Below are 16,985 nucleotides of genomic sequence, written 5' to 3' on the forward strand. Positions count from 1 at the left end.
TTTCATTGGCACAAAATTGCAGTGTACCATATTGTGATAAAAAGGGGAGCAGGAATGGGCTGAATAATTACAGGGCAGGCAGCCTGAGAGATGGACAATTCTTTTTTGATGAGGTAACAAGAAGGGTCGATGTGGGTAGAACATTTGATAGAGTCGATATGGATTTTAGCAGGACTTTGACAAGGTTCCACATGGCAGACCTGGTCAGACAAGGAACAGATCTTGGGATCCAAGGGCGAGTAGCTCGTCAGTCGGAACCAAAATTAGTTGAGTGGCAGGAGCATAGGGTAATGGTCAACGGTGTTATTTCACTTGGATGGCTGTTTCCAGTGGGGTTCCAAAGGACTCAGTACTGGAACCCATGCTTTTGTGCTATACATCTATGGGCAAGAAACCTGCAGACAGTAGAAAAATCAATTGTGTGGTTAACAGAGAAGAATAAAGCTGTAGATTGTAAGGAGATAATAACGAACTGGTCAGGTGGGATGAAGAGTGGCTGATTGAATTCTTTCTGGATAAATGTCAGGTAATCCATTTGGGGAGGGCAAACAAGGCACGGGAATACACAATAAATGGTAGGTGAAGGAAAAGTATAGAGCAACAGAGGGACATTGAAGTCCATATCCACAGATCCCTGAAGGGGGCAGGACAGGCAGATAAGTGGTTAAGAAGGCAAATTGGATAGTTTGCATTATTAGACAGGGCATAGAAAATAATAGCAGAGAGGTCATGATAGAACTCTTTAAAACACTAGTTAGGCCACAGCTGGAATACTGCATGCAGTTCTGATCACTGCATCACAGGAATGATGTGATTGTGCCAGAGAGGGTACAAAGGAGATTTACCAAAATGTAGCCAGGAATGACCTGGACATCAGTGGCACACAACAATTTGGACATTGTTCCATTAGATGTGGTACACCTTTATTAAACCACTATGCAATAGCGCATACTTACGATAATATTGGTTGCTTAGCAGCCCTGCCGCCTGGAGTCTGTCTCGGTCGTCAATCCGCCGATGAGGCTTTCATGCGCAACTGTCGGATGGCTGACCACATCACCCTAACCACTGCAGCAAAGATGTTCCTGTGGGCTCTTTCTTTATCTCTTTTTGTGCTATGGTCCTGTGCCATATAAGTTAAACCTGTCATCGACTACTTCAATTAGTCTAGAATTACCTCACTGTCCTTTTCCAACTGACGTCAGTTCCTTGTCCAGTCGGTTTCTGCCTTGGGCTTCATGCAGGAATTTCAAGGCCCACGCTTGAGACAACAAAGCAGCTTGGATCCGCTCTGTTATCTCTAACACTGTTATCAATCTCCAGGATGGTAGTCAGGCATGTTTATTAGTTCTTAATAAGCAAAAGCCTATCTCTCCTCGGATGCAAGCACTTCTGGAGTTTAGTTCATTTTGTAGGATTTGTTAAGTCTGGCCAAGCTTTGTCATGACCAAATTGACCATCCTGCCTTGCGCTTTCAAGCCCACAATACAGTTCATTAGATGTCTTCAGTCGGGTGCTTCGATGTTCCATGTTGCTACCATGAGACAGACTCCACACACACAGCTCTCCACCACAACTGGCCTGCATTAATGAATACAAAAGAAGCAAAGGAACAGTTGCACAGTTATAAAGTTATTGCACTTGAAACGGTAATGTTATGATCAGGTGAGGAGGGGTCGAAAGGCTCCCCTCTTGTCCCTTTTCTTGTTTGATGCAACAGGTTTTATTTCTTTTAAACAGTGGATGTGCTTACCAATTCAATGTATGTTTAACCCTTTTATGTGCTCTGATCATAAAAGAACCAATCGGACAGGTTTTCTTGAGGTTAAACAACAAAGAGGTTAGTTTATTGTACTTAAAATCAAAACACAATGTAAGTAAAAATAATAAACTATGCTCCAACTTTCATACACACACACACACACATGAGAATCACACACACACAAATAGGTTAGAGAGTAATGAAGAATAGATTGGCTGGATTAGAGCTCAGAAATAAAAAAAACAGTAGAAAGAACAAATAAAAGAATATACAGTCTATGGAGTCTAGTAATTCAGTGGTCCACTGGATGAGCTCGTGATCCTCATGTTTCTGGCTGGTAGAGGTGGCCACCTGGATCAGAGTTTTCTTACACATTGTGATGTAGATGGTTCTCTCCTGGAGTCTTTGTCTGCAGCACTGATTGACTTGGATGTTACATCTGCCTGCAGATAGGGTTGATCTCACAGTGTTGCCGAGAGAAAGAGAGAGAGAGAGAGAGAGAGAGAGACAGGCCACTTGGATCCTGCACAGATTAAAACTCAGAAGCTTCTCTGATGTAGCCAAAAATGGACTCCAAGTTTTCACACAGATGGAGAGACTGTCACATGACTGTCCCAGTGTATTCTCTTTTGCACTTTAATGAGATCCAAGTCTGATAATTCCAATCTCTCTCAGGTCTTATTGTTTCAATGTGTGTACCCCTTGAGGTTCGTCTCCACTTGTGCTAATGTTCCAAGATGGCTTTGAATGTCTTGCTAATGAAGTTGATACCCGGTAGCTCATTCAACCCACTCAAATCATTGTTCCGGCATATGTCTACACCTTTCAATGCAAATTGCGGTGGTCACCTTAGCTACTTTCTTTTTAAAATTTGAATTTAGGTTCTCAACCAATGAATTAAAAATAATCATTCAGCATAGCATGTTCATGACATTAAAAAATATGTTGGCTTACAGACCACGGAGAGCGACCCGTTTTAAAAATAGGACAACTTCTGTTGGGTTCGCAGGTCTTGGTTTGTGGAATGTTTTATAAAGTCCAGTAAAGCTTGGCACACAGGGACAGACAGTTGGTTGGTTAGATATTGTAACATTTTCTGTAACATTAAAGTAGAATTAATTAAGACACACAAGCAGAAGGGAAGTAAGAAGCTGGTGAGTATACTGTTTTGTTTTTTTTAGGCAGTAAGGTGTATAGTATTACCAAGGTTTAAATTAGTCCAGTAAGTGCTGGTGAGGAGAGGCATTAATTAAAAACAATAAATTCAGAAAATAATTAATTAGTTAGTTAAAACACAATCAGGATGGGAGGGCAGGTGATGTGTTGCAGCTGCAGTATGTGGGAGCTCGTGCACACCAATGTGAATCACTGCAACCATGTCGGCAGTGTTTAAAGATGGAGGAGCTTTGGCTCAGAGTCAATCAGCTGGAGGCCAAGCATGCATCAGGGAGGGGGAAAGTTATCTGGACACTTGGTTCCAGAAGGCAGTCACATCCCATAGGATAGGGTCATCTGTTTTGTCAGTGGTCAAGGAGAGGAGGATGTGACTGCGAGTAAGGCAGGTAAGGGGACTGAGAAGGCAGAAGTGGAGAAGCCTCAGCCCTTGCAGTTTTCCCACATGTTTGAGGTTCTTTCAACTTGAATGGATAAAAGCAAGGGCTGCAGGGTGGATGGGAAAACTAACCATGGCACCGTGGTACAGGAAGCCATTCAAGCAGGGGGAGAGAATAGGAATGCAGTGGTAGTAGGAGATAGTATGGTCAGGGGATTGGCACAGTTTTCTGCAGCTGAGAGTAACCGTCCAGAAGACTGTGTTGCCTGCCCAGTGCCAGGGTACAGAACATCTGCTCAGGGCTGGAAAGGAACCTTTGCATCTTCCTCACAACATACATTCCCACCTAGTTTTGTGTCATCTGCGAACTTGGAAATACTAAATTTGGTCACCACATCCAAATCATTGATATATATTGTGAATAGCTGGTGCTCAAGCACTGATCCCTGTGGTACCCCACTAGTCACGGCCTGCCAATGCGAGAATGACCCGTTTATTCCTACTCTCTGCTTTCTGCCTGTTAACCAATCCTTAATCCTCACCAGTATATTACCTATATAAAAAAAAAGAAATGCTTGAAATACTCAGCAGGTCTGGCAGCATCTGTGGGCAGAGAAGAAGAGTTAATGTTTCCTTCTGAAGAAGGGTCACTGACCTGAAATGTTAACTCTGCTTCTCTGTCCACAGATGCTGCCAGACCTGCTGAGTATTTCCAGCATTTCTTGTTTTAATTTCAGATTTACAGCATCTGCAGTATTTTGCTTTTATTCCACTGCATGACCTCCAATCCCACGTGCTTTAATTTTGCTAACCAACCTTCTGTGGGGGACTTTATCAAAAGCCTTCTGAAAATCCAAATATACCATGTTCACCAACTCTCCTTTATCAATTCTGGTAGCAACATCCTCAAAAAACTCCAACAGGTTCGTCAAACATGATTTCCCATTCATAAATCCATGTTGACTATGACCAATCAGATCATTATTATCCAAGTGTCCATTTATCACATCCTTTAGAATAGATTCTAGCATTTTCCCCAACGACTGATGTCAGGCTAACAGGTCAGTAATTCCCTGTTTTCTCTCTCCCTCCTTTCTTAAATAGTGGGGTGGCATCTGCGATCTTCAAATCTGCAGGAACCGCTCCAGAATCTATAGAATTTTGGAAGATGATCACCAATGCATTCACTATCTCCATAGCTACCTCTTTCAACTCTCTGGGATGTAGAATATCAGGTCCTGGGGACTTAGCAACCTTCAACCTTCTAATACTAATTTCCTTCAATTCCTCATTTCCCTAATCCCTTGGATCTCTACAATTCTGGGAGATTTCTTATATCTTCCTCAGTGAAGACAGACACAAAGTAAACATTTAGCTTCTCTGCCATGTCTCTATTCCCCATTATAAATTCTCCTGACTCTGCCTGTAATGAGCACACATTTGTCTTTGCCAAGTGTTTCCTTTTTACACTCCATCTTTATATTTTTTGCTAGCTTACATTCATATCCTGTTCTCCCTTTCTTTACATGCTTCTTCGTCCTCCTTTGCTGTATTTTAAAACCTCCCAATCCTAAGATTTACTACAATTTCTGGCAACCTAACAGGCCTTTTCTTATAATCTTATACAATCCTTAACTTCCTTTGTTATCTACGGTAGACTGCCTTTACTTTTGTGCCTTGAAGGAATGTATAGTTGCTGTAAGCTATGTAATATTTCTTTAAAACTATCCATTGTACTGTCACACCTTTTAATGCATTTTCCCAATCCTCCTCAGACAAGTTGCCCCTCATACCTTCATAATTTCCATTGTTCCAAGTTAACACCTTGGCTTTAGATTGAACTACCTCAAGTTCAAACATAATGGAAAATTTTATCATAATATGGTCACTCATCCTTAAAGGTTCTTTTACAACAAGATTATTAATTAGCCCTTTCTCATTACATAAAACTATACCTAAAATAGCATGTTTTCTAGTCGGTTCCTCAACGTACTGCTCAAGAAAACCATCCCAAACACGCTCCAGAAACTCGTCCTCCACAGCATTAGTGATCATTAGTTTTACCCAATCTATATGTAGAATGAATTCACCAATGATTACTGTATTTCTCATGCCACATGCTTCTTTAATCTCCTGATCAATACCATGCCACACACTACCACTACTGTTTTGTGGCCGCAAACAACTCCTACCAATGTTTGCTGCCCCTTTCTGTTTCTTAGCTCCACTCAAACAGATTCCACATTTTGTTCTACTGATCTGAGATCCTCCCTTACTAATGTACTGATCCCATCCCATATTATCAGCACCTCCTTTTCCTTTTTGCCTGTCCTTCCTAAATGTTCTTGAATATTCAGTTCTGAGTCTTGATCACCCTGTAGCCATGTTTCTGTTGCGGCAATTAGATCATACCCATTTACATCTATTTGGACCTTAAAATCATCTGTTTCGAATGCTGCGTGCATTAAGGTAGAATGGCCTTCACCTTGTCTTTTTGACATTATTCTGCATTCTAAGCCTAGTTGATGCTCGCCTTTGTTTTCCTACCTTCTAATGTCACTTGCTACTTTTCTACCTCCTGGTACCAGCTTTACCTCCTTCCAATTTGAGCTACCCCTCAGGTTCCCATCCCCTGTCAAGCTAGTTTAAACCCTCCCCTACTGCACTAGCAAATCTCCCTGCGAGAATGTTAGTTCCGGTCCTGTAAAGGTGTAGCTCATCCATCTTGTACAGGTCTCATCTACCCCAGAACTGGTCCCAATGCTTCAGAAATTTGATGCCCTCCCTCCGACACCAATTCTCCAGCCATGTGTTCAATCAATCCATCCTCCTATTCCCATGATCACTAGCATGTGGCACTGGGAGTAATCCTGAGACTACTGCTTTTGAAGTCCTGCTTTTTAATTTCCTTCCTAACTCCCTAAAATATGCTTTCAGGACCTTATCCTTCTTCCTACCTATGTCATTGTGGACCATGACCACTGGCTGTTCACCCTCCCCCAGATGGATGTCCTGCATCCGCTCCGTGACATCCTTAACCCTGGCACCAGGGAGGCAGCATACCATCCTGGAGTCACATTTACTGCCGCAGAGACACATGTCTGATCCCCTGACTATTGAATCCCCTATCACTATTGCTCTGCCACTCTTCTTCCTCCCTTCCTGTGCAGCTGAGCTACCCATGGTGCCACAGACATTGCTCTGGCTGCACTCCCCCGGGGATCCATCGCTCTCACCAGTGTCCAAAATGGAAAACCAATTAGCAAGCAAGATAGACTCAGGGGACTCCTGCACTGCCTGCCTGGTTCTCTTAGACTGCCTGGCGGTCACCCATTCCCTCTCTACCTGCATGCTCCCAATCAGCAATGTTACCACCTCTCTAAGCATGCTATTCGCGTAGTCCTCTGCCTCGCAGATACACAACAGTGACTCCAGCTGCCGCCCAAGTTCTGAAACCCGAAAGCGACTGAACGTACAAACCTAAGAGCGTGCCAGCAGATAAGGCTAGAGGTTGTAAACTAACAGAGTCGGGGAGGGTTCAGGTGACGGGAGATTTACAAATCTGCAGAGAAAGGTCGAGGCATCCGAATAGTATAGCATTGTGGGTAAAGATAGGAAGGGACAGAGAGTTTAACAACATTTGTACATCAGCGAATAGGGGAATAGAAGTTAAAAAATTGAAATCAAAGGTTCGTTATCTGAATGCATGAAGCATCTACAAAATGATAGATGAACTAATGGCACAAATGGAGGTAAATGATTTAGATCTAATTGCCAGTACAGAGACATGGTTACAAGGTGATCAAGGTTGGGAAATAAATATTTCAGGGTGCACAATATTTCAGAAAGACAGACAGAATGTCAAAGGAGGATGGGTATACTTGATAATAAAGGATGACATAAGGACATTAGTGTGAAAGGATCTGGCCTCAGAAGATTGTGAAGTAGTATCAGTATGGGTGGAAATTAGGAGTAGCAAGAGTCAGAAAACATTGGTTGGAGTAGTTTATAGGCCCACTAACAGTAGTTATAACTTTGGACAGAACATTGAACAAGAACTTATTGGAGCTTGTAACAAAGGCAATATAATAGTTATGGGGCTCGTTAATCTTCATATAGACTGGGACAATGAAATTGGCAAGCGTGGTCCAGAATATGAGTTCTTAGAATGTTTGCGGGACAGTTTCTTGGAGCAATACATCATGGAGCTGACTAGGAATAAAGGTATCTCAGATCTAGTATTGTGTAATGAAGCACGGTTATTAGTAATGTCATAGTAAAAGATCCACTGGGAAATAGTGATCATAATACAACTGCATTCCATTTAAAATTTGTAAGTGATATACTTCGCTCACAAACAATAATCATAAATTGAAATAAAGCCAATTACATAGGTATCAAGGGAGAACTGGCTAACGTAAATTGGGTAAATAGACTAAAAGATATGGCGGTAAATGAACAGTGGGAAACTTTAAAAGAAACAATTGAAAATATTCAACAAAAATACGTTCCATTAAAAAACACAAACTCAGCAAGTAAGACCCATCTGTGGCTCACTCAGGAAGTTAAGGACAGTGTTAAATTAAAAGACGAGGCTTACAATTTTGCAAAAGAGAAGCAAGTCTGAGTATTGGGAATGTTTTAGAAACCAGCAAAGGACCACCAAAAAGTTGATAAAAAAGTAAAAAATGGAATGAGAGTAAACTGGTCAGTAATATAAAAACAGATTGTGAGAGCTTTTATAGATATATAAAAAGGAAGAGAGTAGCTAAAGTAAACGTTGGTGTCTTAGAAGCAAAGACAGGAGAAATGATCATGGGGAATGAAAACATGGCAATGAACACATATTTCGTGTTGGCCTTCATAGTAGAAGATACATGTTTCATTCCAGAAATAGATAGTAACCTAGGGGCTAAAAAGAGTGAGGAAATTAAGGAAATTCATATCTGTAGAGAAAAAGTATTGGAAAAACTAAAGGGACTAAATTCCAACAAATCTGCAAGACCTGAGGTTCTAAAAGTGATAACTGCAGACGTAGTGGCTGAGCTAGCTATGATTTTCCAAAATCTCATTAGATTCGAGAACGGTGCCATCAGATTGGAAATTGGCAAACGTTACACTGCTTTCCAAGAAAGGAGGGAAAGAGAAAACAGTGAACTACAGGCCAGTTAGCCTAAGACCAGTCATTGGGAAAATGCTGGAATCTATTATTAAGAAAGTTTTAACAATTCGCCTAGAAAAGCACTGTGTATAATTAGAACAAGTCTACGTGGTTTTATGAAAGAGAAATCCTGTTTGACAAATTTATTAGTGATTTTTGAGGATGTAACTCATTGGGTATATAAAGGGGAACCAATAGATGTAGTATACCTGGATCTCCAAAAGGCATTTGTTAAGGTGCCACACAAAAGTTTAATAGGCAAGATATGGGCTCATGAGTTAGAGGTAATATATTAGCATGGATAGAGGATTGGTTAATGGACAGAAGGCAAAGGGTGGGCATAAACCAGGCATTTTCTCATTGGCAGGCTGTGAATTGTGGAGTGCTGCAAGGATCAGTGTTGGGCCTCAGCTATTTACAATCTATATTTATGACTTAGATGAAGAGACAGAGAGTAAAGAATCTAAGTTTGCTGATGATACAAAGATAGGTGGAATATTAAGTTGTGGGGAAGACACAGAGAAGCTGCAAAGAGATAGAGACATGTTAAGAGAGTGGGCAACAAGATGGCAGATGGAGTATAATGTAGGGAAGTGTGAAGTTATTCACTTTGGTCATAAGAATAAAAGAACTGAATATTCTCTAAAAGGTGTGAAACAAGGAGGCAGACAAACATCTGTGGAGCATTAAAAGTTATCTCAATTCATCAGCAATCATTGCTAAGGTCAAAGGAGCCTGTGATTAAGAAACAACAGGCACGGGTCAAAGGTGAAACACCCTGTGTGCAGTTATGATTCTGCTGTCCAGTTCCTCACCACCTCTATAATGACTGCTGAATCAAGGGGGTTCTGCAACCAATGCTTGCAGGGGGCATTGTCCTCAGTGCACTTCAGAGGATCATAGATTGGCACTGCAGCATGGCTGATGATTATCATCCCTGCACATGTATAAATGCTGTGCTGCATGGTAGCTGCTGGTATTTGCAGCATTTGGCACAGCGTGGTATTTTCCCATGTGTTGATCCAGATCCTGAGAAAGCAAATTAACCAAGTCATCCCCAGGTACATTTGTCAGGTTCAGCAGAATGGCTGGTGCCATTTTTGTGGCAGAGCTCCGTTCATGCAGTTGCCTGGAAAGCATGGTGTTCTGTAAATGTGGTGCCTCTGCAAACCTTCAAATTTAAGGATGAGGCAGATACTTTGTATCTCATTGTGATGCCACTGGGAGTCCGCTGGCACAGCTGTCTTTGGAAAGAGGCCCCTTTCCCCACCTCCATCAACACACTGTTTTCTGTAGTGAGGTATTCTACTTGTCTCTGATGATGTGGCTGTGCAGAGGGCAGTGGGAGGGCACACAATAATTCTCTGCTCCTCCAAAGCTTGCAGGATTCCTGGGGGTCGTGCTGTACATCAGTAAGAAAATCAAGTGTGGTGTAAAACAGCGATTTGTTATCGTCTGTTCTGTGCCACTGTCGAAGACCAATTTCACCGGCTTGGTGGTCTGGAAAATGGCACGGCATTCCAGCCGTCACCTTTAACTGTTTAAATATTTAAATGCCATCTGGAATGATTAGCAGATTTGATATCTAGAATATTCTTTATTCATTACATTTATCTCATGGCCAAATTCCAACTGGGTATGTTGTTGAGCCTCAGGAAAACCTGGCTGCCAAGTCAAACCATCAGAATTTGTTAGGAACAAACTATTAATCAAAATTATTTTGCAATTCTGCCAGATTGCCCACGATGTTGCAATCTCTTCTGCCTGCGTGCAAGCCCCCCTCACCCCTTCCTGCTCACTGCTGCACGGGAGCAAATTCAACTTTCACCCATGAGCCACTTGGAGTATAAAATAATCTGATTTCCTGGAATTCACACGGGTTCACCATCGCAGACTGCTGTTTGAATGAAATCTGACTCTGGAACTTCCTCAACCACTGGACAAACCCAGGGGGAGGAGTCACCACAACAGCTGCCTCAACACTTTACAAATCATAAACTGAGCCGTGAATCACCTCCAGACGCCCCTGAAGCTTTTATTTCATCCCTGTCTTGCTTGTGAACAGTGACTGTGTGATATCAGCACAGGTCCTTGTATATAACTAACTGATCTCTCATGGTGTTGCTCTGGTTAACATGGCCAGGTGTGTGAAGGGGATAAGACCCGGCTGTGAAAACATTGGTGAGGGGATTCACCTGAAGTTTGGTATCAATGGGATTGTAGAATGTGGGGATTGGGTCAGCAGCTGATTCCTAGTATTTGGGAGAAGTTTCAGTGCGGAGGGTAATACAGCTCCGGAGGTGGAGCATGTTCCAGGGTTCTGCAGCATTTGAGGGAGGTGCAGAACTGGAAATGATTCCAGGTTCTGGCAGCAGTCAGAAGTGGATAACATGCATTGTTGTGGATCTAACTGCATGGGATAGGGAAAATGTAAGCGGTCTGCATGCAGTGAGGAGTGGCCACCTAGCATCTGGATAGAAGTTGGCAGATTCTTGACAGCACTGTGCTGGTTTCCAAGAAACTGGGTGTGGTGGTTTGTACATCTGGGTCAGTCAGCACTGGGGATGGAGCGTCCCAGGGTGTGAGGAATATGATGGCTTCTGTCGCATTGGAGCGGGCCTGGGGTCTGTAAAAAAGATCAACACCTGAAGCCTAGTGAGAATGGAAGCAGCAGGTCTGCTTGGTTGAAAGGGGATTTATGAGTTTGGGCCAGGTGAGATAGCCTGTGGGAGATGAGGCAGGAGGATGGTGGGGAGGAGGGGAGGGAGACAGTTCCATATCACTGAGGAATTTCCCCTTCAGGAAGTCTTGTGGGATGAAAGTTCACAGAATCAAGATTTCAATGTCTCTCAGAAATCTTCCAAAGAACTTCACACATCGGGATATACATGTACACGGGGAAGATCAGATCAATTTTCTCTTTCCACATAGTTTGAAATATGCACAGCTCCTCCTGTGGATGTCTGATTTTCTGTTCTTGCAAACACAACTTTCACCACAGCAAAAATTCCCCTTCCATTTGATGGTCAGTAGCAGAGCTACTGCATCAACAGATTACCCATGTCTCCAGCAAAGCATGCTGCTGATTAAACTCCACTGTGACATTTTAAATCAAGAGTTTACTCACAAATACAATGAGATCAATCCTTCTCCCCACCAGCACAGACCGGGATCGAGTTTGTTTGCTCTCACCTGGTGTTAAGGGGGTTGTAATGGCTTCAACATGGGGTTGGTTGCCTAACTGCCACATTAACACCAGCGATGTGATCAGTTCCGCTGTAGAAGGGTCTACTGCCGGGTGACCATAGCGCCTGCCTGCTTCAGATGATAGGCCCCTCTTCATATGCAAATTAGGTTCCCAGGATGTCATTAGGACCTGATTACCATTTTCAGTAGGAAGTGGTGCAAAGATGATGTCAGCAAAGAGGCCTTCAAAAGGTAAGTGTCGAGTTGGGTCTGATCAGGTTCTGGTCAGGTAGCCGTGCTCTACCCTCGCCCTCTTTGATTATGACCACACACCCTCCTGCACCTTGCCACCAACACTTGTAACTGATATTGATGCCAGCAGGTCTGGCTCAGGCTTTCAATGTAGCAAACTGCATTGGATTTCTGGCATTGTGCTCCACAGCTCACCTGCTGAATTTGTGACAGGGACCTCACTGCACAGTTGCCCAAAATGCAAATCTGTCCTGTGATCTCATGTTCTAGGTATGTACATACCTGATCTACCTGATAAGTTGGAATACTAAATTTTTCAACTCCTTTTATACACTGTTGCAAACTCTGACTGAAAAGGAATTACACGTGAAAAATCTTTGCACTGTTTACAATTAGAACCTGATCTTTTAAAATAAGCAAAGATATAGTTAAGCTTTGCAACTTGCAGTTAGAGGATGCCCCATTTCCTGTAATTCACAAGTTTCAGCTCAGGGTTGTGTTTCCTTTTTATTATAATCCTAAGGTTCAGTGCCAAGTCTGCACAGGAGCATTGTCCTGTGGGTCAGCTGCAAAATGTGGAACTGAATTTTCATTTTGGGGAGGAAAATTGAATATACAATTAATCATACCTTGTAATACATGATTCCATGCAAAGTCTCAGCTGCATTTTAACTCTGTCAATAAATCAGTTTGAATAATTCTCAAGGAAATGACTGAGCAAAATTAAACATCTCTGCAGGCGCAGGTATGTTTAAGATATTTCTATTCCAGAATTGAAGCTATTGCCTCCTCAAACTTAAAATCTATTGTAAGTGGAATGAACACTAACCAACTTTAGAACTACATTTACACCATTGCACCTCTTTGCAAACTTGTCGCATTACAGGCCAAAGAATCACATTATAAAGTTCAGCCAATGAAAGGGAGAGTTATTTCCTGTAAATCACATGTTTCAGTTCCATTGACAGGTCAGCATGTTCTCTTATTTTTGTGAGGAGGTTACCAATGGGTCAGGTGTAAAATCTGGAACTGGATTATTCTCTGGATCATCTGACGCTTCTTGGCTTGGGGAACAACAATTAAAAGCATCAAATGATCTTATCAATGTTTAATTATCTGTCATTTACAATTGTGTAAAAATAAAAGGAAGATATTAATGCCGCACCATAAGGACTTGAATCAATTATCATTGAGATGAAAACTACAGAAATATTGGGGGTAAAATTCAGTTTTAATCGGGGTGCGAGATGGGCAGTATGGATCAGTCACCCGTTATATACCACAGTTAATTCTCCTTTACAGTGAAGCTTAACTGAAAGAGAAATTGGACAGGATGTATATACAGGTGACTGATCTTCTAACACTTTTTTGCACTTTTGCCAAAGATGAATTTTACACCACTTTTCTGAAACTTGCAATTAAACCTTTAAAATCTACACAAATCTAGTTCCCCACCTATAACAAGGGATTATCTCCTGTTGCTGCTGTAAACCGTGCAGAAGTTGTGAATATATTTAAAACTGCAAAAGTAAAAGAAAGTTTGATTCAGCAGCAGGGAAATTCCCTCCCACAGAACTTTGGCCAGCTTTCACTGCTTATGATTATGCAAAATGAAAGTAAAGGATCTCAATAAATAGGAGCTCATTGAAGCTCTCTTCAGCAGAACCTCATTCAACAGAGAGAGGCACAGAGGTAGACTGAAGATCCTTCAGCAGAAATCTATTCAGCATCACAAAGTCAAAGATGAACAGAGCAACTACTGTCACGATTCTCATCCTGCTTTTGTGTGCCATTGCTGCACAGGGTATGTCGATGTTTTTAGCTTGTGTTTTATTGCATTGGAGTGTGGAAAGGAGTCATTCTGTTGAGTTACTGATCAGCTATGCATGCCCCAGTGTGCAGGTTGGTTATTCATTGTGCAATTAAATGGTCACCGACACTATATGCTATTGATAATACAATGCTGGTTTGAACAGCTTTCAAAGCTGAAACAAAGTGTCAAAATTCTTAACTTCAATCAACATCTAAATCTCAGTTAAATTGATTTTTTCACAGGTATTCCAATCCCAGGAACTCAGGGAAGGTGCCAGTGTCCTCAGACCAGCTCCAAAATGATCCCTCTGAATCATATCCGGAATTTGAAATTTATTCCTAAAGGATCTCACTGTGAGACACTGGAGATAATGTGAGTAAATGGGTCAGAAGGTCACCTTCAACATTTCTTCTTCTGTCACGTCTATTTAGAAGCTGTGCTCTTTGTTCAAAACATGTTGGATCAATCAATGTTCAGGATGAGTTTTACTGAATTCTCACCTTTCAGTGGGAGACATCCAATTTCTGTGGATTAGATTTTAAAGGTTTACCTTCTCTTCACAGTGTCACCTTGAAAACTGGAAATCAATTATGCGTGAGTCCTGATGCCAAGTGGGTGAAGACTATTATTAAAGCCAAGAAAGGTTGGTGTTGGTGTTTGTCAGAATTCAGACTTTACATGTCAATAAAAGCAATTTTGTATTTCACTATGTCTGTTGTCTCCTGCTTGGCTGAGGGCATTGATTCCTTTCTGCTGCATATTCCCACAGGCTCTTGGTGCATTCTGGTACCATGCCCAAGTGGCCAACATTTATGTGTCAGCCATGACAGTGAATGTCAGCAAGCTATTCAGCCACAATATTCATCAGAGTTGAGCCCTACACTGCCCTCGCCATGCATCCATATATGGTAAATCACAGAGGAGGCAGATGGGGGTCACTGGATAGCAATCAGCTGCAGGAATACTGGGCGATGTCATGTTCCCTCACCCACAATGCTGTGACCAATTGTTGTACCTATAGTACCCAGCCGAGATCAACCAATTAATCACAATGAATGATCAAAACAGAAACTTTAAAAATAAGATATTTAAAATATCTCTTCACCATTTTCATCTCCTTTTCCTGCCACCTTCCTTCCATTATGGTCAACTGCAGAATTTTCTGCACTGCACATTAAGCTGCCCCATTGCATCTTTGTTTCAAACATATTTTTAACCTTTAACATAATATTCCTGCAGACTCCTGTCAGAACTGAGATTTTAAATGGATATATTTGTTCAAGTTACACAGAAATGTTGTTAAGTAAACTCTAGACCATCCTTCTCCCTGTTTTGTGTCATCCACCATTGTCAGAAGTCAGGATTTTGTTTACCATTTACTGACTTTGCATCATTCTAGAATGTCTTTCATTCATCACAATGGAAGGAAGAGACAACTGTGACCCTGTGAATGCTGCATGCTGTTAAAACCAAATTGCAAAATCAATGAATTGTGAACAAAATCACAAGTGTTAGCAATGCTGTGTAACGGGCTGATTGATAATTCTCCGTAATGAAGACATTTCCCTCTATATTAAAATAAATATCTGCGGTTAATGAGGAAAAATGTAATTTATTTTGTTTTATTTCAGGTGCCAGACAACACAACTGAGAAATGAAGACACAATGGGTTGGACTCAATTCCACACCTGGGAACCCGCCGTACAGTGAACGCTGCAATGAAGGATGTTCTGTCCAACGTGTTCACTCTCTTACGTCACCTTCTGATAGCTTGTTCAAATATTAACCCTGCATTGTTTTTTGAAAATGGTTTCACTGTTTAACCCTGTTGCACTCTAATCGTTTACCCACAGCTAAAGAAAGCAGTCTGACGTTTTTGTGAAACCTTATGCCAGGACTAAAGTTTCTTTCACATGGTGTTAGGTGTACGATTATTAAGAATAGACTCTTTTAGACTAGATTACGAGCAGAGAAAGGAGGGAGGGCAGGAAAGAACAAAAGGGAAAGCTGGTGACAGGGTTGAAGACAGGAGAGATTAAATGACAAAAGAGGTGATGGTGCAAGGTTTAAAAGAGATGGTAATGGAACAAGGAAAGAAAGAAAATCTGTGCATAGAGGTGTAAATGGGAAAGCAGAATCACCATCAAAAGATGCTGTCAAAAAATAGTGGGGGGGTGGGGGGTGCAGGGGAAGTTATGATCTGAAATTGTTGAACTCAATGTTGAGTCCGGAACACAGTAAAGTGCCAGTCAAAAGATGAGGCGCTGTTCTTCGAGCATGCACTGAGTTTGTTTGGCGCAGTGTAGGAGATTGAGGACACAAAGGTTAGAGTGGGAGTGGAGCAAAGAATTACTGTAATATGACATTGTATCAAACTAATTTACAAACCAAATTTGGTGCAATCTTCCTTTAGCTGCTCAAATCCTCTTGATGTTCTATGTGATATATTGATGGCAAGATATGGATTTTAATTTTTGACCAAATGTATTTCCAGTTCCAGTTTGAATGAAAACTTTTTTTATTAAAAGCCAAGAACAATTGCTTTTCATTAAAATTGGTGCTATTTTACTGCACTGACATTTAAACTGGAACCTTGGGATTTTCTCAATAACTCACCAGACCTTTGGATCAATCCAAAACTAAAGTCTTTGGAAGCAATTTCTTTATAGAAATCATCTTGTGTATAAAATACCTACCTTTGAGGAGGTAGTGCTGCTTAATATTAACTGGAATAAGTGGCATTTATAATTAGAAGTAATTTTTGGTCAGTGATCAGTAGAAACATTTTGCAATGAGGGATTTCACTGACTGGGTCTTGTTGACTGAAAGCCTCAAAGGCTTTGTGTAAAAATTGTGTTGAATATCACTCAGGAAAATTGCTACACGTGATTGAATTGTGTGTGAATCAATCTTTTGAGTTTTTTGTACCTTTATCCTCAAATGTATTTGAGTGATTCAAATAAACTAGATTTCTTATGAAGAATGTGTTGTCACAGTTTCTGAATCATCAGCAAAACAGTTGTTTGTTTCTCCAGTAGATAAATTTATTGGAATGACCAATAATAATAACCTGTTCGGGCCATTTCTTAAACAATGATAAAGGTGCAGGATATTTGCAGTGTTGCAGATTTCAGATCAAATTCTGTGAAATCTGAAAGTGTTTTTTATGGAGTCTGTTTAACTTTCCTGTTCCCTCACCCACACCCCCATGCACTGCTGGAACGGGATGAAGGGGTTGTTAAGATGTCAGCTTGGTGGG

The 16,985-nt window shown here is 41.4% G+C and overlaps 1 protein-coding gene across 1 annotated transcript; it reads left to right on the top strand.

Moving 5' to 3' along the window:
* The first annotated feature begins 13,547 nt into the window (after positions 1-13,547).
* Positions 13,548-16,695, top strand: LOC137351643 (interleukin-8-like). Its single transcript, XM_068016337.1, has 4 exons — positions 13,548-13,717; positions 13,969-14,098; positions 14,290-14,369; positions 15,358-16,695. The coding sequence occupies exons 1-4, from the start codon at positions 13,657-13,659 to the stop codon at positions 15,375-15,377; spliced, it is 291 nt and encodes a 96-aa protein (XP_067872438.1). The 5' UTR covers positions 13,548-13,656; the 3' UTR covers positions 15,378-16,695.
* Positions 16,696-16,985: the final 290 nt, after the last annotated feature.

This window comes from Heterodontus francisci, chromosome 1, assembly GCF_036365525.1.
Source record: "Heterodontus francisci isolate sHetFra1 chromosome 1, sHetFra1.hap1, whole genome shotgun sequence".
Lineage (NCBI taxonomy): Eukaryota > Metazoa > Chordata > Chondrichthyes > Heterodontiformes > Heterodontidae > Heterodontus > Heterodontus francisci.

Excerpts from the sequence above, each read along its gene's own strand:
- LOC137351643 (XM_068016337.1), top strand. The coding sequence starts at position 13,657 with ATGAACAGAGCAACTACTGTCACGATTCTCATCCTGCTTTTGTGTGCC. Across the intron at positions 13,718-13,968 it reads GTGTGCCATTGCTGCACAGG|GTATTCCAATCCCAGGAACT; the intron begins GTATGTCGATGT and ends ATTTTTTCACAG. Across the intron at positions 14,099-14,289 it reads TGTGAGACACTGGAGATAAT|TGTCACCTTGAAAACTGGAA; the intron begins GTGAGTAAATGG and ends TTCTCTTCACAG.